At 56.4% G+C, this 21,604-nt stretch overlaps 2 protein-coding genes across 3 annotated transcripts; one reads left to right on the forward strand and one right to left on the reverse strand.

Annotated features, from left to right (window-relative positions):
• Positions 1-292: 292 nt before the first annotated feature.
• B3GNT8 (UDP-GlcNAc:betaGal beta-1,3-N-acetylglucosaminyltransferase 8) lies at positions 293-2,274 on the forward strand. Its single transcript, XM_041745093.1, has 2 exons — positions 293-417; positions 833-2,274. The coding sequence occupies exon 2, from the start codon at positions 865-867 to the stop codon at positions 2,056-2,058; it is 1,194 nt and encodes a 397-aa protein (XP_041601027.1). The 5' UTR covers positions 293-417; positions 833-864; the 3' UTR covers positions 2,059-2,274.
• Positions 2,275-2,649: 375 nt separating this feature from the next.
• Positions 2,650-21,489, reverse strand: BCKDHA (branched chain keto acid dehydrogenase E1 subunit alpha). 2 transcript variants are annotated; one of them, XM_041745091.1, is made up of 9 exons: positions 21,359-21,489; positions 12,756-12,938; positions 12,563-12,649; positions 9,534-9,642; positions 6,345-6,506; positions 4,546-4,752; positions 4,205-4,346; positions 3,823-3,994; positions 2,650-3,158 (listed from the first exon to the last, which is right to left on the reverse strand). In XM_041745091.1, the coding sequence occupies exons 1-9, from the start codon at positions 21,464-21,466 to the stop codon at positions 2,988-2,990; spliced, it is 1,341 nt and encodes a 446-aa protein (XP_041601025.1). In that variant the 5' UTR covers positions 21,467-21,489; the 3' UTR covers positions 2,650-2,987. The 2 variants fall into 2 exon arrangements, with proteins under 2 accessions (XP_041601025.1, XP_041601026.1); XM_041745092.1 differs by lacking the exon at positions 6,345-6,506.
• Between the last annotated feature and the right edge of the window lie 115 nt (positions 21,490-21,604).

Here is a 21,604-nt window from a genome sequence, read left to right on the forward strand (position 1 = left end):
ACTGCCCAGCCCAGCTCGGGCCTGGCCCTCAGCCTCACCCTCCCTCAAACTCTCCCAGGCCCCTGGCTCTCCCCACCAGGCCTCGCCGGGTCCCCCATCTGTGCCTTGGCCACCCTGCACCTCCCTACTGTCTCACCAGAAAACCAGCCCCAACACGCCAGAGCCCCAACCCTCAGGTTGGCCTCCTGCCCTCCCCCCTCCCTCTCCTCCCTTCCCTTCTTCTCTCCTCCCCTCCGTCGCCCCGCCCCGGCCCCTCCCGGCCCCTGGGGCCCTGGCTGCCTCCCTCCCCGCCCCTCCGGACTGGCTGGGCTGGGCTCCGACTACAGCACCGCTGCACAGCAGGGGCAGAAGGGAGGGAGCGAGGGAGGGCCTGACCAGAGGGCCCGGACGCGGCGCGGGCGGGAGCTGTACCCAGAGGTAAAGAGGAGGGAGCAGGTCCCCGGCCCCGCTTTCCCTGGGGTGGGGATTGTTGGAACGAGGGAGGCTGGGTTTCTAGAAGGTGAAAGAGCTGACCCTGTGATTCTGATTCCCGGTGAGGGAACGAAGAGGGGCTAGAATGGCCCAGTCCCCAGTCCCTGGGGCAGGGTTGCGGAATAGGTCGGTGGAAGGGGCTGGGCTGGGCTAGGCTGGGCTGGGCTGAAAGAGCAGGGTGTCGAAAGAACTGGAACTAGGTTCTGAGGTCCAGGAATAGGGAAGAGCCAGGTCCTGGGCGGGGGCGGGTTTAGGGGCTGGGGCTGAGGCTAAGAGAAACGGTTACAGGGGGCTGGACAGGGGGCTGGCGGAGACTGCTGCCCATTCCTGCACCCCAAAGGCCTCTGTGGCTTCTCTGCAGCTCCCGCGGCCACCCCTTCCAGGCTCCGGGTCATGCGCTGCCCCAAGTGCCTTCTCTGCCTGTCAGCGCTGCTCACGCTCCTGGGCCTCAAGGTGTATATCGAGTGGACATCCGAGTCTCGGCTAAGCAAGGCCTACTGGGGACCCCGGGGTACGGCACCAGGCCCCACACCAGCCAGCCCCGAGCCCACCTTGCCAGCTAACCTCTCTGCCCGGCTGGGCCAGACTGGCCCACTGCTCTCTGCTTACTGGAACCAGCAGCAGTGGCAGCTGGGGTCCCTGCCCAGGGGGGACAGCGCTGAGCCAGGGGGCTGCCGGGCTTGGGGGGCTGCCGCTGCTGCCCAAATCCCAGACTTTGCCTCCTACCCCACGGACCTCCAGCGCTTCCTGCTGTCAGCAGCCTGCCGGAGCTTCCCACAGTGGCGGCCAGGGAGTGGCAGAGGCCAAGTGGCCAGCTGCTCCAGTACCGACGTCCCCTACCTGCTGCTGGCTGTCAAGTCAGAACCAGGGCACTTTGAGGAGCGGCAGGCTGTGAGGGAGACGTGGGGGAGTCCGGCGCCTGGAGTCCGGCTGCTCTTCCTGTTGGGGTCGCCGGAGGGTGAGGGGGGGCCTGACCTGAGCTCCCTGGTGACCTGGGAGAGCCACCGCTACAGTGACCTGCTGCTCTGGGACTTTCTTGACGTCCCCTTCAATCAGACGCTCAAAGACTTGCTGCTGCTGGCGTGGCTGGGCCGCCACTGCCCGGGCGTGAGCTTCATCCTGCAAGCTCGGGATGATGCCTTTGTACACACACCTGCCCTTCTGGACCACCTGCAGGCCCTGCCACCCAGCTGGGCCCGAGGCCTCTACCTTGGTGAGGTGTTTACCCAAGCCAAACCCTTCCGGAAGCCCGGAGGACCCTTCTACGTGCCTAAATCTTTCTTTAAAGGTGGCTACCCAGCCTATGCAAGCGGAGGGGGCTATGTCATTGCTGGGCGCCTGGCACCCTGGCTGCTACAGGCAGCGGCCCGTGTGGCCCCCTTCCCCTTCGACGATGTCTACACTGGGTTGTGCTTCCGTGCCCTGGGCCTGGCACCCAGGGATCACAAAGGCTTCCTCACAGCCTGGCCAGCAGACCGCATTGCTGACCCCTGTACTCTCCGGGACCTGCTGCTGGCGCAGCCCCTCAGCCCCCAGAACAGCCTTCGACTCTGGAAACAGCTGCAGGACCCTAAGCTCCAGTGCTGAGTCTCGGGGGAGCTGGGGAGGGGAGGGTGGGCCTGGCCGGAACCTCTGTGCCCATCCCTGGCTCAGCTTCTCCCTCTGGGCCTTGGTGTGAGGGAGGAATCCTAGACTCATGACTGCCTGAGCCCTTTCTGGGTCCCCCTAGGCAAGGAGCTGGGCAGCAGAAGGCAACAGACTGTTTCTACTTCTTGTTTTTGAAAAATATGTACCCCCTACCCAGACCTGGAGTCGTCCTTCTGCCTGTGGGGCCCCGGAGGAGCTGACAAGAGTAGAGCTCACCTGCACCCTGACCTTCACACTGGACTCCCTCCTCACTCTTACTGAACAGAGCCAGCTCTGATGGCCTCCCAGTTACGTTGCTGAACAGCTGCTTGTTCCACCTAAGGGAGACCAGGAGACCATTTCGGGAGGGCCCCCACCCCCACCCGGTCTGCTGAACCGGACTCTCCAGCTTGCTGAAGTTTCCGGGGGAAGTACACCTCTCAACAGCCTGACCTCCTTTATGTAGAAGGGGGAAACAAGGGGTGGTCCCCAACCAGTCGTGCTAGGCTCTCCTCCCACCTCCCAATCTCCAGGAAACAGACCAGCAGGGGGTACAGAGCCAAATACAGAGTTTATTGGCCACCTGCTGACCACCTCTCACTTTGAGGAGTGACTTCCACAGGCTGACCCACCACGCCCACCCCAGAGGGGCTTCCAGTCCTGGAGGCACCCTGGCCCAGCCCCTGGGAGAAGGCACTGTAACAGGCAAAGAGGGGCCACTGGAGCGCCCCCAGGTAACAGCCTGGAGGAGTGGGGATGGGGGACTGGAGCCCTGGCCCCAGTATTTTGGAGGGAGCTGGCCCTGGAAGGAGGGTAGCATCTTGCCACTCCCTTGGTCCCCCAGAGTGGGGCTGCCCCTTGGGGTAGTTGAGGTGGGGGAAGAGTGGGCCTCACTTCTCAAAGTGGTCCAGGGGGTAGTGCTCCCCGTAGGTCTGGAGGTGCCTGGCCAGGGCCTCCTGCTGCTTGCGTAGCTGGGTGGGCATCTCCTGGTACACGTCTGAGAAGAGCAAGTTGGGGTTGGGCTTCGGCTTTCGCTCCGCCTGCTCAAAGGCCTCCATCACCTGGGGGATGGGGGATAGTAGACATGCAGCCTGTGGGATATCAGCGCTTGAGAGGGGTTACCCCCCAGCACCTGGGTTCCCATATAAACAGAGATGAGGATCTGGCAGTGGTGAGAACTAACAACCCCGTCAACTCCCCCCAAAGTTGGCCTCTCCTCTCCTGCACCACTGGGCACTGCCCTAAATGCAAGAATTGGTTTAGCCTCTCAGCAGACCTAGGCAGCAGGCAGTTTAGAGGCAAGGAATCCAAGGCACAGAGGGGACGCGCCTCAGTGATGTCCTCGGGGCCCAAGCCAGGGTGGTCCTAACCACTGGGCACAGTGCCCCAGCTCCCTAGGCCATCGAGGGCCGTGCGTGGACCCGGGTGGGACACTCACACTGCCCCTAACGAGGTCACCTAACCCTCACTTACCCTCTAACAATGGTCCTCCATGTCCCTGCTCAGATATAAGGGCGTGGAGGGCAAGCATCGTGCCAAGGACACAGATAGAACCGGCAGAGGAACATAGGCAGCCCACTGTAGCAGACCACACTTAGGGGCATCACTGGGCTATGCCTGAGCCTCCCAATAACGTGTCCCCCAGTCCTTCCAGGATTCTCCACCATTTCCCACCCCAGAACACGTCCCCTGAGGCATGGGTTTCCAACAGAAGGAGGCCCCCACCTTCTTGCGGGACTGCTTCCTCCAGGCCTTCTCCTGCTCGTCATCCCACCAGCCCCGACTCTGCAGGTAGTGGCGCAGCCGGGAGATGGGGTGATCCTGCTTGTCCCAGTAATTGACCTCGTCCACTGACCGGTAGGCTGAGCTATCGTCACTAGTGCTATGGTGACCGATCCTGCCAGTGGACAGGGCCAGGTTCAGGTTGAAGCCCCCCATTGTGGGTCAGGACTGGGGTGGGGGCGGTGGATGAGAGGAGAAGGGATGGCAATAGAATAAAGGCAACAAAGGTGATCCAACACAGGTCATGGGGTCATGTTCTGGGGACAGTGACCAATGCAGGGGAGATGGTGTCAAGACCGCAGGGGAAGAGAGGGGAGGCAGGCACCTGTAGGTCATGGCCTCGATGAGGAAGGGCTGGTTCTCTGCCACGGCCCGCCGCCGGGCTTCCTTGGTAGCATTGTACACAGCGAACACGTCGTTGCCGTCCACACGGATGGACATGATGCCATAGCCCGGGCCTCGGGCAGCTGTGGGGACAGAGAGGCAGGTTGGACCCCGGGACTCAGATGAGGACAATGAGCAGAGAGCAGGGAGAGGGAAGGAAAGGGGAGCAAGCAAAACAGCATTCCCATGACCTTCCTTGTTCCAAACACCAGGAGGAAAAGGCCCAGGGGGTGGGAGGGAGGGCATGCAGGCAGACTGGGGAGCAGCCTGCTGGGCCCCTACCAATGCCGTCCCCGCGGTACTGCTCCGAGGTGGGCGTGGAGATGGCATAGCCGTTGTTCCGGCAGAAGAAGATGATGGGGCACTCGAGAGTGGCGGCGAAGTTGAAGCCGGCATGTGCATCCCCCTCGCTGGCCGCCCCCTCCCCAAAGTAGCAGATGACCACCCTGTTGGCGTTGGCCCGCTTGGCCGCGTAGGCTGCCCCCACCGCTGTAGGGAGAGAAGGGGGTGAGCAGGAGCAGAGCCACATGCTCTCCCCACCCCACCCAGCTCTGACCTCTCGCCCAACCCCACAACCTGCCTCAACCCTACTCCTGCCTCTCAGCTGACAGCCGCTGCCCTCTCCAGCTCCACAGGCTCCTCTGACTCCGGGCTGTGCTACCCCCCACACCTCTTCCACCTTCACAACCTGGCTAGAATCTGACCCCGGCCCTCTGCCTCTTTCAAGGCAATCTACTCCACCAGTCACCTCTGGCCTGAGTTCCCAGGCCTGAGGAGGCCTGAGCCTCCTCACTGGCCTCCCCACCCCCACCCCATTACCCTAGGATGGCAGATGGCCAGATGCAAGTTAAAAATGGTCAAAGTGTGAACCAGGCTGACATTCCACCCCAGGGGCTCTCTTTCCTAAGGCTCCCATTCCACTCCAGGCAAAGGTCAAAGGCCCAGTTTCCCCTGTATCTGAACCCTTCCTGAACCTCTAAGCCCATCCTGCCACCACCTCCCACCCCTTGCCCCCAGTTCCGCAGGCTCCTCCTGCCCCTCAAGCAAGCACTTGCTTCAAGACCCCACGTGGCTTCCTCCCCAGCTCCTCTTGGTCTGTACTGAAATGTCACCTGTGGTGTGACCCCCACCTTCCTCCATGCCACACACAGGACTCCCTATCGGCTTTGTTTCTCCCTGCAGGACTTCTCAGCCCTGATCTGCTCCCAGTGCCCCTCCTGCATGCTTACTGCTGGTCTCCCCCACATGGAGGAGGGCTGAGGTGTTGTCTGTCTCTTGTTCACTGAGCCTCACATGATGCCTACAAATAGGGACTCCATATATTGGCCCACTAAGCAGCTTAATGGTCACTCAAATGGAAGGTAAGGGCCAGGGCCCAGCCTCCTGGAAATCCTACCTACCTTCAAGGAATGTGCCACATCCCCTCACAAAGCCGTCCTACCTGCCTCCCACCTCAGAGGTGCAAACAGCTCCTCATTCCCAGAGCACTATGAACTGACAGGTAAGGTTGGGCTTTCCAAGCAGCCCACTGCTGAGCCCCAGGGACACACCAATGCGTGATTCTTGGTCACTGTGGGGCGGAGTCCAGCCCAACCCTGGACCCCTCAACCAACCGGATGGCAGGATCCAGAGGGCAGGGAGCAAGGTCAGGCTCCAGGGTCTCCAAGCCTGTGGATGCAAGCCTCTCCCGTGGGGTCAACTTCCCAAGCTGTCACTTTTGAGGAAAAGACTAGCTGTTCTAGGTATTGTGGACTTCCAGAGTAAGCTTCGGGGGTAGTCAAACTCCAAGGACTAAGGCAGAGCAGGGTCGGGGGCAAGACCCCAGCTCTGGGGCCACAGCCACACCTGAGTCCCTGCTCCTCACTGCCTGCCGGGCAACCCTTGGCAAGGAAGTTGGTATCCGCTTAGTCATGCGCAGCTGCTGTGCTGGTGAGGGTGAGCGGATGAATGAACGGGATGGGACACAGTCTAGGACGCCAGGGCTCTCCTGAAGGGGCTCCCAGATGAACGGAGTCTGTAAAGCCTGGAACCGGACCAGCGTTCTGACCCCCACAAGGGATGCAAAGGGGCCGAGTCCTCACCCTGCGGGATCTGCGTGGCCAATGGAGAGGAGATGGTGACGAAGTGGCGGTCCTTGCAGCCGTAGTGCACGGGCATCTGGCGCCCCTTGCCCGGGTCGCTGACGTTACCGTAGCACTGGGCCATGAACAGCTCCAGGGGATAGTCTCTGTACATGAGCACACCTGGGGGGACGGGGGAGGCAGCTGTGTGAGCCTGCGGGGAGGCGGGGGGGCGGGAATGGGGGTGTCCCAGGACACGCTTCTTTCTGTCCAGGCTCTGGCTCCCTGTCCTCCCTGGTGGTACCGGAAAGGAACTGGCCTCAACCTACAGGGGAGATTCAGATGGTTGTGGCAACCAGGCAGGGGGGCAGACTAGAGAGCATAGGCCTGTCCCCAAAGGGAGGTCAGTGTTCCAGCCACCTGACAGCTGCTCAGGGACGCTGGGTGGCCCAGGTCTTCAAAAGAAGGCAAAATCTGGCTTACAGTTGCTTTTTTTTTAATGAGAAACTACCTGATGTTTCTGTTTCAACTAATAAAATTACTTCAGAAGTCATTCTCTTAACCAAACAAAACTACAGGCTGCTGGTGCACAACTTCTGAACCAGAGAGACAATATTTGAATCTGCTTATGATGGTAAAATCCTTCCTTCAAACAAACCCTCACCACCAAACGGAACCGCTCTGGGTGTAGGGGGTGAGGACAGGAGTTGGTTGAGATGGTCCTGGGATGAGCAATGACCCACTATGGGCCACCTGAAAAGGGAGGGGATTGTCACACCTGCACCTGAGGGGCCAGGCTGGGGTTCCAGGACACCGGTAGAAACACCCAGAACCTAAGCATTACAGAGCAGCTGGCTGGCGCAGGCATTTCCAAATCTTTTCCTTTACTAAAGGAACTCTTTCTTCACATGGTGACATAATGGGGGTCACATTCTACAGGAGTCACATTCTGTGCAGGAAGTGCACATCTTCCCTGAATAACTACAATATGAGGGATGCCTGGGTGGCTCAGTGGTTGAGCATTTGCCTTCGGCTCAGGTCCTGATCCCGGGGTCCTGAGATCAAGTCCTGCACCGGGCTGGGCTCCCTGCGGGGAGCCTGCTTCTCCCTCTGCCTGTGTCTCTGGCTCTATGTGTCTCTCATGAATAAATAAATAAATCTTGAAAAAAAAAATTAACCACAATATGAGAATAATGTTTTGTGACAGGCGCCTTCATCCCAAGCACTTTCCAGAGGTTAACTTGATTAACAACAACCCCCCGAGGGTGGTGAGATTATTCTCATTTACAGATGAGGAAACTGAGGTAGGAGAGCTCCCATAACCAGCTCGAGGTCACACCACGAAGTGACAAGTGGTGTAGTAGAGTGCCCGGGGCCACACAAAACTTGCATTTCACGACTAAGCCTGCAGAAGAGCAGGGTAGGCGGTGGAAGGGAGTAGGTCTATTTACCAGCTAATGGGGTGCCACCTCCGAGATACCCCACACCCACACACACACAGTGAGCATCGCCCAGACAATTGGCTCTGCAAGCTTGCACTTGAAATGGAGGTTGGGGTGAGGAGCGCTGGGCGTGACTTCAGCTTTCACCATTCATGTAACTAGATGTGGGATTTCCTGTCATGCAACACACACTCACACAGAGTGCCCACACCGTATATAAAACAGATCAAAGGGGGGATGCTCTGGTTGAAACAGGAAAAGGGAGCTGTGTGGAAGGGGCTTCCTCACAATGCGGTCCGTGGCCCACCACATGAGAATCAGTGGGTGGGGACATTACAAACATAGCGTCCTGGCCCCAGGGCCTGGGTGGTTCTGACTTGGCCCAGGAAACCGCAGGCCCTGTGGCAACTACTGCTCTAGATGGAAATGGTGCGGTCTCTGAGCTCCTCTTCACGAGTGTCCCTTCCTGCCCAGTTACCATGGTCGGCAATCCATGTACATCCTTGGTTCATACCAAATAGCCCCGTGTACGCAGTGAGTGAGGGCTGACTCCTGGAGACCCCTGCTCCACCCCATGAGGCATGTGGCCTGGGTACTGGGACTACATGTCCTGGGCTTTCTATCACCTGACTCAGACAAGGAAACACGGCTGCTGGACGGCTCCTTCCTCCAGCGGGGTCTAGGCAGGTAAAAGGCAGTAGAGCCCCCACTGCTTCCAGCATTTAGAACAGCACCGTAGCCTATGAGAGCTCAGTGAGTGCCAGCTACTGGTCTGAGCACCGTTGCTCTCCCCACTTCATCGTTGCTCTCCCCACTTCATCGCTGGGGGCTGAGAGAGGGGAGTGGCTGCTGAGTCAAGGCCAGGTACAGGATTCGGTAGTTCCTTCCCCAGCGACTGTGCATCCCACACAGCTGCTCAGACTCAGGGGCTCCTTGCAGAGGCCTCAGCACAGGAGGGCTCCCTCCTGCAGGGCAGCCAAGGACCGCCGTGGACCAGCTTGCCCCACCAGCCTGCATCCCTGCTGAAGTGAGGGTGAGGGTGCAGGTGAGAGGCCTGCACATCATCTCCAACTTTGAGCACTTACCCAGTGCCAGGCCGTGTGCTGATGGCTTTGTATCCCCTGCCCCACGAATCCCCCCCATCACCCCTCAGTGCTCATGGGTCTGCTGCATACTTCATCTCCTCTCCAACCCTTCCCTCCTGTCACTCACTCACTCAGAAGGGGCCAGATCCTCCCTGGAGCTGCCAGGTACCTCCCACCTGCTCTGCTCCCTAAAGGGCATGGTGCTTGGGAGAGGCCAGGAGTGCCCCATACTATGGACGGGTTCCCGTGTGTGCCCACCCCGGAGCCAGGCCTGTCCTGACTGCATGCTGCCAGCACCCCCAGGGCAGGGGTCACAGTACCATCATCAGTTCTGTATTGGAGACCAGAACACGGAGGCTCACAGAAGGGAATGGACTTGCCCCAAATCTGACAGCTGGTAGCCAGCAGAGCATGGAGCAGCCACTAGCACAGGCTCTTCCGTACAGTGCTGCCTGGCCTCCAGATGGAGGAAGCCTGCCTCCACAAACTCCTGCCCCCGGCTTCACTCTTTCTTGCTCGGAAAGCTCTTCCTCCAGCTCCTTAGACCTCTCTGGCATCACACTGCTCCTGGACCAGCACATGGGTAGCTGATGTGAGACTAGCCTTCCCACCAGGAGGCACTGGGCTGACCTACCTCCGTGGGGACCAGACTCAGGCCTCCAGAATCTGGAGAGCAGACATACCTGCCTCCCGGTACTGGCCAAACACCAGGTCCGTGTTGTCCAGGGCTGCTGCGCTCCCCACATGCGTCCCTTCCTCGCCATAGTTGGTCATGTAGAAGGAGATCCGGCCCTGGGGGGTGCAGGAGGGCCTGGGCTCAGTTATGTTGGCCAATGGCAGGAGAAAGGAGAAAGGAGACAGGAAGGAGAAGCAGGTCTCCAGTTTGAACAGATGGGTAGATGGTGGCACCCTTTGCTGAAAAACGCTCTAAGGGAAAAGGTCGCCCAGGTCAAGTTTGGATAGGCTGAATTTGGTGTACGACATAAAAGGCAAGAAGCCAGGTAGATCTGGGGCTAAAAAGTGAAGTCCAGCTGGAGAGTTGGAGAACCTCTGGCATAGAGCCAGAACTAGGCTCTCCAGCACCATGTGAACAGTGAGAGCTCAGGTGAAAGAGCCCTCTGCCCAGTCCTCATGTGTTCTACAGGGATGGCTTTCCATGTGGTGGGAGAACTAGATGAATACTACTTTCTTCTAAGTGGGGAGCCAATTAAAAGTTAATTGACCTCCCACAGCCACGTGGGCGGATGCTGGCCGTGGGCGGATGCTGGCCGCTTAAGGTCTGGGAGAGCTGTGAAGAGTGCTGTGGGAGGAGCCTGAGTGCCCTCCCACCCAGGAAACAGGACCTGGCTGGTGGCAGAGGTCACAGTTTGCCTCCCTAGTATCCCACCTCCCTTCCCATTTGCTAACCGAGACCTCATTCCACAGGCAGCAACTGCCTGGATGGAAAGACCACATTTTGGGCACACCTGGGTGGCTCAGTGGTTCAGCATCTGCCTTTGGCTCAGGGCGTGATCCCAGGATCCTGGGATTGAGTCCCACATCATTCTCCCTGCACGCAGCCTGCTTCTCCCTCTGCCTATGTCTCTGCCTCTCTCTGTCTTTCATGAATAAATAAATAAAAATCTTAAAAAAAAAAAAAAAAAAAAAAAAAGACCACATTTTGGGCTCCCTTGTAGCTGGGAGGGACCAGTGCAGTGTCCGATGCTACTGGGTGGGACGGTCTGCAGAGTTCTAGAAAGGGGAGAATGAGAAGATACCTGGGACATGCCATGTCTGACCTGCCAGCTTCCTTCACTTCCTGCCTGGAATGAGGCATGATGGAGGGAGCTCCAGCGGCCATTTGGTTCATGAAGGGCCCTCGAGGCTAGAAGCCAAAGCTGGGTCTCCAGTGACATCGTGGTGCCACCATACCAGCCCCAAACCACCTGTTCTCAGAATTACTTTATAGAAGACAAAAACCCAACTAATCTGTTTAAGCTACTGCATTTGTTTATGTTGGGATTTGGAGGGAGCTCAAGGGGAGGTCCGTTAGTTACAGCTAAAGAGAAGCCTAGCTAATACAAGCTGAGCCTTGACATACGAGTTGATCTTACTGAGGCCTCCTCTGTGGCAGCCAGTGGACAAGGGGCTTTATGTGCTGGGCCTCACAGAATCCCTACCCCTACCTTGCTATTCCCACTTGTCAACATCCTGAAGAGACTGAGGCAGAGATGGGAAACATTGCTGCCCAAAGTCATAGCTGTGACTGGACCCATATTGGCTGGATTCCAAAGCCCGTTTGTGCAGCCAACACAGGCAGGAAGGAGCCCGGGCATGTTGAGAGGGTGGGAGGGGTGGCCTGGCCTAGTGATAAGGCTGTGGAGAGGGGTGCAGAGAGCTGAGGCCACAGGGGAACAGGAAGGGCCAGACCTGCCCCTGTGGGCTGTGAGAGCCATGGGAAGTTTCTGAGCAAGTTTCAGGGTACAGGTACTACCCTAACTTGGAAAAACTTGCACATAATGTCCTGTGAGAGGGAGTCTGGTCAGAACTGCCCTAGCCACTGGGCCTCAGGCTTTAGTCCAAGGGGGATGGTCTGGGGGCGTGACACAAATGCAGATTCTCAAGCCCACCCCTACTCCTGACCTACTCCTGGGCCCTTGGGTGGCCACTGCCCAACGTCCTTCCCCCCTTTCCCACAGAAACCCCTGGGCCCAGGGAGGGACAGATTCCACTGCTATCTTTACTTGATTCCCAGGGATGGACACATGGTCCTCCTGGCCAGGGGCAGGCTCACAGCAGGGTCTGTGACCAAAGCCCAGGCAGTGAGCATTAATCCTGGCCTTTTGCTGGAACATTAGGAAGCAGACATTCTATCTCTACTGCTAAGCAGAAAGGGTAATTGCTGTGAGGTGGCAGGGTGATAACAGCTAATATCTACTGTGTGCTGGCTAAACACCAGTGTCGCTCTTCCTGAGGCCATTACATATGCCACCACTTGTCTTTAAGCCAATGCCATGAATGAAGTACAGACGAGAAAACTAAAGACCTGACAGAGTAAGCAACCTTCCCAGGGCCCCAAAGCTAGAGAGTGACCAAAGGAAGACTTCAGTTGTAAAGTCCTGCTCTAGAGCCCCTACCCTGATCCCTTCTCTACCACCTGTCCTGGAGCCTAGACTTTCCAGAGATCACTGCTGCCTGAGAATGAAGGAAGCCAAGATAGTAGAAAAGACACTTGGACAGAGAAACAGCATCTTGGATATAGCTACACCTGAAACAGGACCCTCTGGACTTGAAGTTATTTGAGTCAATAAATGGTCTCTTTGTTGACACTGCTCTGACCGGGTCTCTGCCCACTGATACGGACACGGCTGAGGCTCACAGCACATCTGACATGGGCACCCCAGGAAGCACAGAGGGTCACTCTGTTTCTCAGGACTGTGAGCTCCCAAGTGAAAGGCCCATCAAGTCTTCCTGCCTGTCCCTTCCCAGCACAGCCATGCCCCGAGCCTGGAACACAGGAGGGATTTTTAGAGATCTGGTCCATCCCCCTGCAGCACCCTTCCCACACTCTTCCTTCAGAGCACCAACAGAGCTCCAAGAACTCTAAGCATCCCAAGACAAAGGATCTCCATCCCACCTTCTCCTCCTTGGGAGTTATCTTCTGGCCCAACAACAGGCAGCGTGACCTCGCGTCTTTCCCAGCACCCCCCAGCGCCAACCTGAGTCCACGCACCTGCCGCTGGGACTCGTAGAGGATGCGGTCCATGGTGTTGAGCAGAGTCATGCTCTTATAGAACTTGAGCACCTTCTCCTGGGGCAGCTGCGGATGGAGGCACAGACAGATGTGGGGCAGCTGGGATCAGAGAGGAGATGGACAAGGGACCTGGGCGTGGGGGGCACAGGGTGGGAAGGAGGGGGCCTCTCACGTGGGGATCCTCGCTGGGGTTGATGATCTGGCCCTGCCGGTCCATGACGCGGTAGACGGGGATCCCAGAGATGACATTGGGTTGGATGAACTCTAGCTTGTCTATGAACTCCGCTGAGGCCCCCGGGAACTGGGGCTTGTCATCCAGGGACGGGAAGTGCTGCTGCTCCTGTCTCTGGGGGTGCTGGGGAGAGAGAGAGAAGAGGGTGGTGATGGGGATACCCATGTCAGGAGCAGCAGAGGTTCCCCTGACTCGACCTCATAGCAGCAGGCAATATGGCCTGGTGGTTAAGCCACCAACGGCCCCAGAAGATCCTGGGGCCTGACGCACAGGGTGTGGATCCCAGCTCTACCACGTTCTTCATGTGTGACCTTGGGCAAGTTACTAGAACTTCTTTATGTCTTGGTTCCTCATCTGTAATATTTGGGCACAGATACGCTCTATCCTACAGGGTGGCTGTAAGGATCAAACCACTCAGTAGAGTAGTGGCTGGCTCAAGAACCAGCAGCCATTCTCCCAGAGGCCCAAACTCTAGGCATCAAAGGCCCCCCCAGTCTGGCCAGACACCCCCTCTCTGTTTCCCACTGCCACCACAGGCGCGCACACACACACATACACACACACCCCAGTGCCCTCAAGTTGGCCAGATGGGCTCTTCGCTGACTCTGCACAACCAGAGCAGCTGCCCAGAATAGAGCACGTCTGTGAGCATTCAAGGGTCGGCCTGCCTGGGTTCAGATCCCTTGCTAGGTGACCATAGGAAAGTGACTTCTCCTCTCCAAGTCTCTCCTTTCTCATCTGTAAAAGGGAGACCACCTCATGGAGCTGCCGTGACGCTTAAGGGAGATCATACACAACAGGAGAGGACTTAGAAGTTGAGCAAATGCTTGGGAAAGTGTTAACTGTCACTTCTACCCCCACAGGGCTGCACCCACCTCTTCACTAGAATATCTGTCATGCCCTACCCCTTGCCCCCCCGGCAAACTTCCACACTTCAGTGATCTCCGAACTCCAGTCCTAACCCCCATCCTCCAGGCCCAGACTGACTCCTTCAACAAATATTTAAGCACCTGCTTTGTTCCGAGCCTTGTGCTGTGTTCTGGGGACCTAAAAGAAGCAAGACATCTGTCACTGCTGCCCAGCAAGTATGGCTGAGGCTGATTCGTCTTTGCCAGAAAGAAGCCTTGAACATGGCAGAGCGGAAAGGAGCCAGTTTCTAAAGAAGCAACCTGAGAGCTGAGAGCCGGGGACAGCTAGAAGTCAGGGAAAGAGCCCCAGAGGCCGGGGTCACAGAACATGCAAAAGGCAGAAAGTGAGGGACTGGATATCACTTGCGGATCCCGGAGAGTGGCTGAAGGGGCCCTGTGGGGGGCACAGCACCTCCTCAGCTGGCTGGGAAAGCCCTGGGTAAGATCACTGAGAAGCCTCAAGGTGCTATGGGATGTGTACCAACCCCATTTCTCGGCCCTGGAGCTAGGCAGCCTTCAACAAGTCTCACCACTGCCACTGCTCCCCTGCATCAAGGACTTGCTGGCTGCCAGCTGAGCTCTGTACCCACAACTTCACTGAGTGCTCAGAGCGTTTCTGAGGTACAAAATTCCTACGATGGCCCTTGAGGAGGAAGCCAAGATATTGGGAGGCAAAAATCACCTGCACCAGAGCTAAAAATTTGTGAGTCAGGACTGAGCTTTCCAATTCAGGCTGGGCTCACATTCAGACCCCAAGGCCCTGCTCCTCACCCCAACTGCCACTGCTGCCCCGGTCATGGCCTGCTCATCTACAGCTCCCTGCCCAGGGCCACCAGTGATTGAGGCTTCACTTCCAAGAGGAGCTCAACAAGCGTGGCCCAGTCCTCCAGGCGCTAGATCTCACACGGGTGTGTCCAGGTATGCCACCCACTCCCCCTCCTTTCATTGCCCAGGAGAACATCTGAGCATCCAGGGGGGAAGTATGAGCACCGGGGCATCTATCTGCATTTGTGGCTCTGAGGAAATCAAGGAAATGACACTCCCCATGGCAGGGCAGGTCCAGGCCTGACAACGGGCAGCAGACTTCTCCCCTTGCGCTTGTGAGGGAAGCAGCTGAACGCTGGCCACCTGCACACCTCTCCCCTCCTGAGCACCCACCCTGTCAGACCTTTTCTTTCCGTCCCCCTGGAGGATCTGCAGTCTGTGACTGCCTCCCACACAGACCACAAGCTCAGTGAAGGCAGGGAGCGGGTCCAACTCGGCTGACACAGCAGACATTGGACAGGCCATTAATGAAGGGACAGATGAATGAACAGTTAGGTTCGCTGGCCTCAGGCCAACTGACGTGGGTGCCAGGATCTTAGCTCACTGTGTGGTTCTCTGCAAAACACCTTGTCCCTGGGATACCTGGGTAGCTCAGCGGTTGAGTGTGTGCCTTTGGCTCGGGGCGTGATCCCGGAGTCGAGTCTCGTGTTGGGCTCCCTGCATGGAGCCTGCTTCTCCCTCTGCCTGTGTCTGTGTCTCTGCCTCTCTCTCTCTCTCTGTGTCTCTCATGAATAAATAAAATCTTTAAAAAACAAATAAACAACAACAACAACAAAAACCACCTTGTCCCTGTGAATTTCCCCATCCGTGGAAAGGCTGCATAGGGCTGTTGCAGAAAGTTCCTGACATGAGGCACACAAAAGGCTCAGGACAGGCATGGGACATATTATGAGGTCAAAACTTGGTAAAAAGGAAAATAAAAATCTCAGATGGCTAGGAACGGGAAACAGAAAATGACTGGCTCTTTGGGAAGAGGACAGGGAAGAACTGGGGAGAAGGTCTGGCAGCAGGACACACCGGAGTGTAGCAGCAGACCATGGAACCCAAGGGCGGCAGCTTAGGGGCCAGCAGAAGGCAGAGGACTGAAAACAGACTGGGCTGTCAGGGCAGGACTCTGCCTGCCTCCGGAGACTGGAGAGCTGCCATCCGGGCACCCTGGCGCACCCCCACATTGGCCTCAGGCCTTGTGGGAGTGCGGGGGGGGGGGGGGGGGGGGGGGGGCCTTTCCTTCCTGGGCCTGTGGAAATGCTGGGGCGCTGTGCTCACTGGGTGAGCGGCCAGCCCTGAGGAAATGCTCCCCCTTGGGAGGGGTGGTAAAATGCCCACGAGGAAGGATGTGACTCCACCCACTTTTTCTTCAGATTGCGGTGGGGGGTGGGGATGGCTTTGTCCTGGTGGCCAGTAACTTACAATGGCAGAGGCTACAGAGATCTGCACAAAGCTTTCCTGCTAATCCCCTCTGGCCACACAGGAAACAGAGGCCTGCTCTGGATGGTCCGACTGCCCAGCAGGTACTGAGGTGCCCCCTGCGGGGCTACTTCCTCTGGTGCCGCTGCCAAGGTTAAGGTTAAGACTCCCTGCAGAGTAGACTGCAGCCTCCTGACTGCATAACTAGAGCTCCCTGAGGCTGTTTCCTCCTCCAGAAGCGGGGGTATGACCACCAATCTCACAGGTCATGACGGGGACGAAAGGAGGTGGTGTGTGCAGAGCACTCAGCCTGGAGCCCCGCACACAACCAACACTCAGCAAACACAGGCAGCTCGTATTGTATTTGATGATCCTTACTGTCAAGCAGGTAGCTACCAAATAGCACCAGGCCAGGCCCTGAACGGGCTGGAGGCGAGTGAGAGCCAGGTGACCAACCCTGAACACATAGGTTACAGTCAGGGCCACGACAGCCAGATGGTTGACCACGCAGCAGGGCAGGGTGACGGACTCCAGGGCTAAACTGCCTGCTCAGTCTCCTTTCCAGCAGCAGTGTCCCTGCGTGTCCCTGAGCCTGCGTCCCCTTGTGGAAAGGATGAGAACTGCTACTTCACAGGCCTGGGGTGAGGTGGGTACAAAGTACCTACTGGGGCTCTAGGTGGAACTTGTGCTACCAGCATCAGAAGGAACATGAGGAAAACCTTTCTGGAGAAGGGGAATTTTGCTGAGGCCTGCTGGACCAGCAGGGGTGAGCCAGGCAGAGACTAAGGGGAGGAAGGTGCCAGTCCCCTGGAACTACCAAGGCCGAGGCAAGAGGAGAGATACTGGGAGACCCTGGGGACCTGTAAGGCTGTGGCAAGTTAGTAACAAGAGCTAACTCAGTGCCACATAAAGCACTTCCTTGACACTTCTGTGCTCTCTGAACCCAGTGAGGCAGGCACTACTGCCTCACTTCTGTAGAACAGAGATGGCCCCAGTCTCAGAGAGGTAAAAGGACTCGTTCAAGGGCAGGGAGATCACGAATGATGTCAGCCTATGAAGCCAGGCAGCCTGACTACAGCTGCCTTAGGAGCCTGGAGAGAAAGGTGGGGTCCAGTCGTGGACAGTTTTGTGGATGTGCCAGCGAACTGAGTCCTCTGCATCTAAGATAGCTAAGGTCACTCAGACCCAGGGGCTTCCACAGCACTACGCCGCCTGGGGCACTGCTAGTGGAAAGCCCCGAGGGAGGACATCCTTTCTCTGACCACACCAGATTTACTATCCCTGGAGAAGAACTGCAGCCCCCCACTTTTGAGACCTTACTGAATGCTTGGGATACATGGGAAGTGCCTCCTAAGAACCATTTCCCTTCATCTTCACACCTCTGAGGGTGGTACTACTGCTGTCCCCATTATACAGATGGACATTGGGGGACGGGGTAGGGGGGAAGGGGTCAGGAATGCTTCTCTGAGGAAGTGGCCCTCAGCCGACACTTAAAGGACCATATTCCTACAAAGGCCTCCAGGTGGACAGAGCTTATCCAAGGGAAGGAAAAAGGACCAGTGGGGCTAAAGCTCAGGGAGGGAAGGGCACAGTGAGAACTGAGGCTGGCCCCTCCACCCCAGCTTCTCCAGCCCGGAAGGCCCCAGGCAGAAGCTGCTCATACACACCAAGGCCAGACTCAGCAGCATATTGTAAGACTTGAACCAAAGCCCTATGGCTTCTCCTGGCAGCCTGGTACTATGGGGAGAAACTGGGCTTCAGAGTCCAGAACTCCAAGTTCAGACCTCACCTCTCTGGGCCTCGGTTTCCCCACTCGTCATAGGAGAAAACACCTTGCAGTGTGGCTGTATTAGATAGAATAATGGTGTGCAATGGCAGTGTAAATCATAAAGCATTTCCTGATGTGAAAAACGCAGGCTAGTTCCTTCAGACACCAGTCAAGAGGGAGATGGACCCATATGGTTAGGAACTGGTAATGACCATCTCCATTCGTGCCTCAGCACACACTGGGCACCACCACTTGGGAGATAATGCACAGGGCGCTAGAGCACTGGGGTCCCCAACAGGCTGCCTCCGACAGCTGGGTGGAAGAAACATCATCACTGATGATCCACACAGACTGAACTCTAGGTGTTCCCTCCCTCCCAGAGGAGGGACTCCAGTCATCCCCCCTGCTAAGCTCAAAGAAGTGAAGTGACATGGCTGGGGTCCCTCTTGCTTTCTGGGGTGGTGGCTGAGAGACTCAGGACTCCTTGACAATTAGGTTCCCTTTCTCCTCTTCTCCCTGAGCACTAAAACATCTGCTATCACTGGAGGGGGAAGGAGGGAGGAAGGACCAAGCAAATGCCTCCCTGAGCTACAGGGTGTTTAGTCAAGAAAGCGATGAATGAGGAGAGGTAAGCAGGCAGAGATGAAGTCAGACAGCCCCAGTCTTTCCCCCAACCCCCCTGCACCAACAACCCATCCGTCAGCTACAACACAGCCTCTCAACCTTCCTCCAAAGCACTATCTCTGGGCTCAGCCTTGATGGGCTGAAACTGCACCATCCAATATGGCAGCCACCAGCTACTTGTGGTGACTTAAACTCATTAAAATTAGAAAAAATGAAAATGTCAGTTCCTGGGCCATATTAATCACATTCTGAGAGCTCAGTCGCCATGTGTAGTTAAGTGGGTACTGTACTGGACAGCACAGATCCAAAACTTCATCATCGTCGCAAAATGTTCCAGTGGATAGATCCTGGTCCATAATCAACCCCTAAATTGATTAGGGATGCCTGGGTGGCTCAGTGGTTGACCCCCTGCCTTGGGCTCAAGTCATAATCCTGGGGTTCTGGAATGGAGCCCCAAATCAGGCTCCCTGCTCAGTGGGAAGTCTGCTTCTCCCTCTGCCCTCAACCCCACTCATGTGCACGTGTGTTCTCTCATTCTCTCTCAAGTAAATAAATAAAAATTTAAAATACTTATTTAAAATCTTCTTTGACTAAATGCCATTACTCCTTCCCTTCACTCAAAAGTCTCCTTTTTAATCTTAGAAAAAAGAAGTAGGAGAGGAGTGCCTGGATGGCTCTGTTGGTAGAGCATAAGACTCTAGATCTCAGGGTTGTGAGTTTGAGCCCCATGTTGGGTGTACAGATTATTTACTGAGTAAATAAATAAATAACATTTTACGGTGCCTGGGTGGCTCAGTCAGTTGAGCATTTTGCCTCCGGCTCAAGTCATGATCCCAGAGTCCTGGGATCCAGTCCCACATCACCTCTGGCTTGCTGCTCAGCAGGGAGCCTGCTTCTTCCTCTGCCCCTCACCCCCACCTGTGCTCTCACTCTCTCAAATAAATAAATAAATAAATAAATAAATAAATAAAATCCTTTTAAAAAGTAAGAGGGGGACGCCTGGGTGGCTCAGCAGTTGAGCATCTGCCTTTGGCTTAGGGCATGATCCCAGAGACCCGGGATCGAGTCCCACATCGGGTTCCCTGCATGGAGCCTGCTTCTCCCTCTGCCTGTGTCTCTCATGAATAAATAAATAAAATCTTTTTCAAAAAATAAGTGGCAAAAATAAAAGTGGGGAAGAAAAAAAAAAACAAAAAACAAAGACTATAAAAAATACATAAATTTAGGGCAGCCCCGGTGGCGCAGCGGTTTAGCGCCGCCTGCAGCCCAGGGCATGATCCTGGAGATCCTGGATCAAGTCCCACGTCAGGCTCTCTGCATGGAGCCTGCTTCTCCCTCTGCCTGTGTCTCTACCTCTCATTCTCTCTGTTTCTATGAATAAATAAAATATTTTTAAAATTTTTAATATATAAATTTAAAATAAAATATAAAAGGTAGATATCTGAAAGACCCCCTCCAAAACCCCTATCCCATCACCCACCAAAAAGAGGGGAGTCCAGAGGGAAAAGTAATAGGGAGAGGGAACCAGGAAGGAAACATTTAATCAGCCTCAAATGACCTTTACCTACTTTCTGCCCTAGTCCTGCCCACCTCCTCCCCACAGGCCCAGCCAATGGACTAAGGAGGACTGGGATTGGACAGGCAGGATCTGATTGTTCCAAAAAAAAGTGACAAAGAACCGCCTAAAGGCATGAGGCTACCCCACCCCCAGCCTGCTCCAGGAACCCTCCCATAATCACCTGCTTTGAGGACTCCTTTTCCTATCTATTCTCCCTCCTCTCAAACCTGGCCCATCCTCTCTCCCCCGCTCCTTCCCTGCTCTTCTCCCTAAAGTGTCTTCCCATAGATTCTATCTTCCTTCCCTAATGGATTAGGGAATCAGAGGGTCAAACCCAACCCCACAAAATCTTGGCGCTTTTCCCACCAAGGGCCCTCACCTGTTCAGGTCTGACCAAGGTCACCTCCTTTCTTCTCCTGATCTCCAAGGTCAGTTTCTCTCCCTTCCCTCCACCCTCACTTTCAACAACAGTGACCAACATTCCTATTGCTTGTATCAAATACCAGGTCCAGTTCTCAGCACATTACATACTTGATTTTTACCACAACCCTAGGATGCGGTCAGTTAGCATTTTAGAAAGGGGAACGCGCCCCTCTGTTGAGGTCCGGAGGGGCAGTCCTCTGTCCAGCATGTGGGGGACAGGAACCCGCCTTCCCAAACACTACTCTCTGACCTGGGAAATTTCAGTTCATGGTTCTTCCGCAGCCCAAGGCCTCTCTCCCTCTGAACGAGCTTCCAGTTAGACTTCCGCTGTGTGAACTTACAGTTTGCAGCATCAACCTAAGGGAATTCTGACCCTTTTGATAAGAATTGAGGCATCTCTCAAGTGTTACCCAGAAATGTGGGTGGGATGACCAGGTGGCTCAGTGGTTGGGCGTCTGCCTTCCGCCCTGGTCCTGATCCTGGGGTCCTGGGATGGAGTCCCCCATCAGGCTCCCTGCAGGGAGCCTGTTTCTCCCTCAGCCTGTGTCTCTGCCTCTCTCTGGGTCTCATGAATAAATAAAATCTCAAAAAAAAAAATGGAACAGTAGTAAAACAAACGGATCTATAAGAGCCCGCGTCGGAGAACCTGATCTCTCTTTCTCCTTCCTGAGGGGGAGCCACACCCAGAAGCCTCAGCCTCGGGCAGTCGCAGTCTCCAACGCCTGCGGGGCAATGCCTCGCCATCCTACCGTGTCCCTCCACGCGGCCCCCCGTGGGCATGAGTGGCAACTAAAGCGGAACTCCGTGTCTCTCTCCAAGTTGTCTCCCTCTCTCCGGGCCCACAGAGGAGCTGCCTCACTTCTCCTCTCCTGAGGGAGTGGAAGTTCTTCCCGAAGGTCCTCACGGAGCAGCTCTCTCAGCCCCGGTCCCTTCTGTGACAGCCCTTCGCTCACTCCCTGCACGGACCCCACGTCGGAAGACGGCGTTGACATCCCTATTCTCCCTCGGGGAAAACTCCCCAGGTACTCACAGATCTAGCCAGCCCCCGAGCCCAAGGCCGGCGCAGGAGCAGGAGACCAGCCTGGCCCAAACCTCGACTCGAGCCCCAGACCCTCGCTGCCGCCGCCGCCACCGCCATCTTGGCTCACAACCCCTCAGAGCTCCGCCCCTCTCCTCGGCTAGGCTGGGGGCTGCCCCTTCATGAGCCTGACTCAAATGCTAGGACCGCCCTGCCAAGAAACCACCAGCGACCCACCCTGCAGTCTCCAGGGCACGG

This window comes from Vulpes lagopus, chromosome 2, assembly GCF_018345385.1.
Source record: "Vulpes lagopus strain Blue_001 chromosome 2, ASM1834538v1, whole genome shotgun sequence".
NCBI lineage: Eukaryota > Metazoa > Chordata > Mammalia > Carnivora > Canidae > Vulpes > Vulpes lagopus.

Coding starts and splice junctions, on each gene's coding strand:
- BCKDHA (XM_041745091.1), bottom strand. CDS start 21,466: ATGGCGGTGGCGGCGGCGGCAGCGAGGGTCTGGGGCTCGAGTCGAGGT. Junction 6,507..9,533: donor TGGCCAGTACCGGGAGGCAG/GTATGTCTGCTC, acceptor CCGTCCCCCCAG/GTGTGCTCATGTACAGAGAC. Junction 3,995..4,204: donor ATCGAGGCCATGACCTACAG/GTGCCTGCCTCC, acceptor GTCCACTGGCAG/GATCGGTCACCATAGCACTA.
- B3GNT8 (XM_041745093.1), top strand. CDS start 865: ATGCGCTGCCCCAAGTGCCTTCTCTGCCTGTCAGCGCTGCTCACGCTC.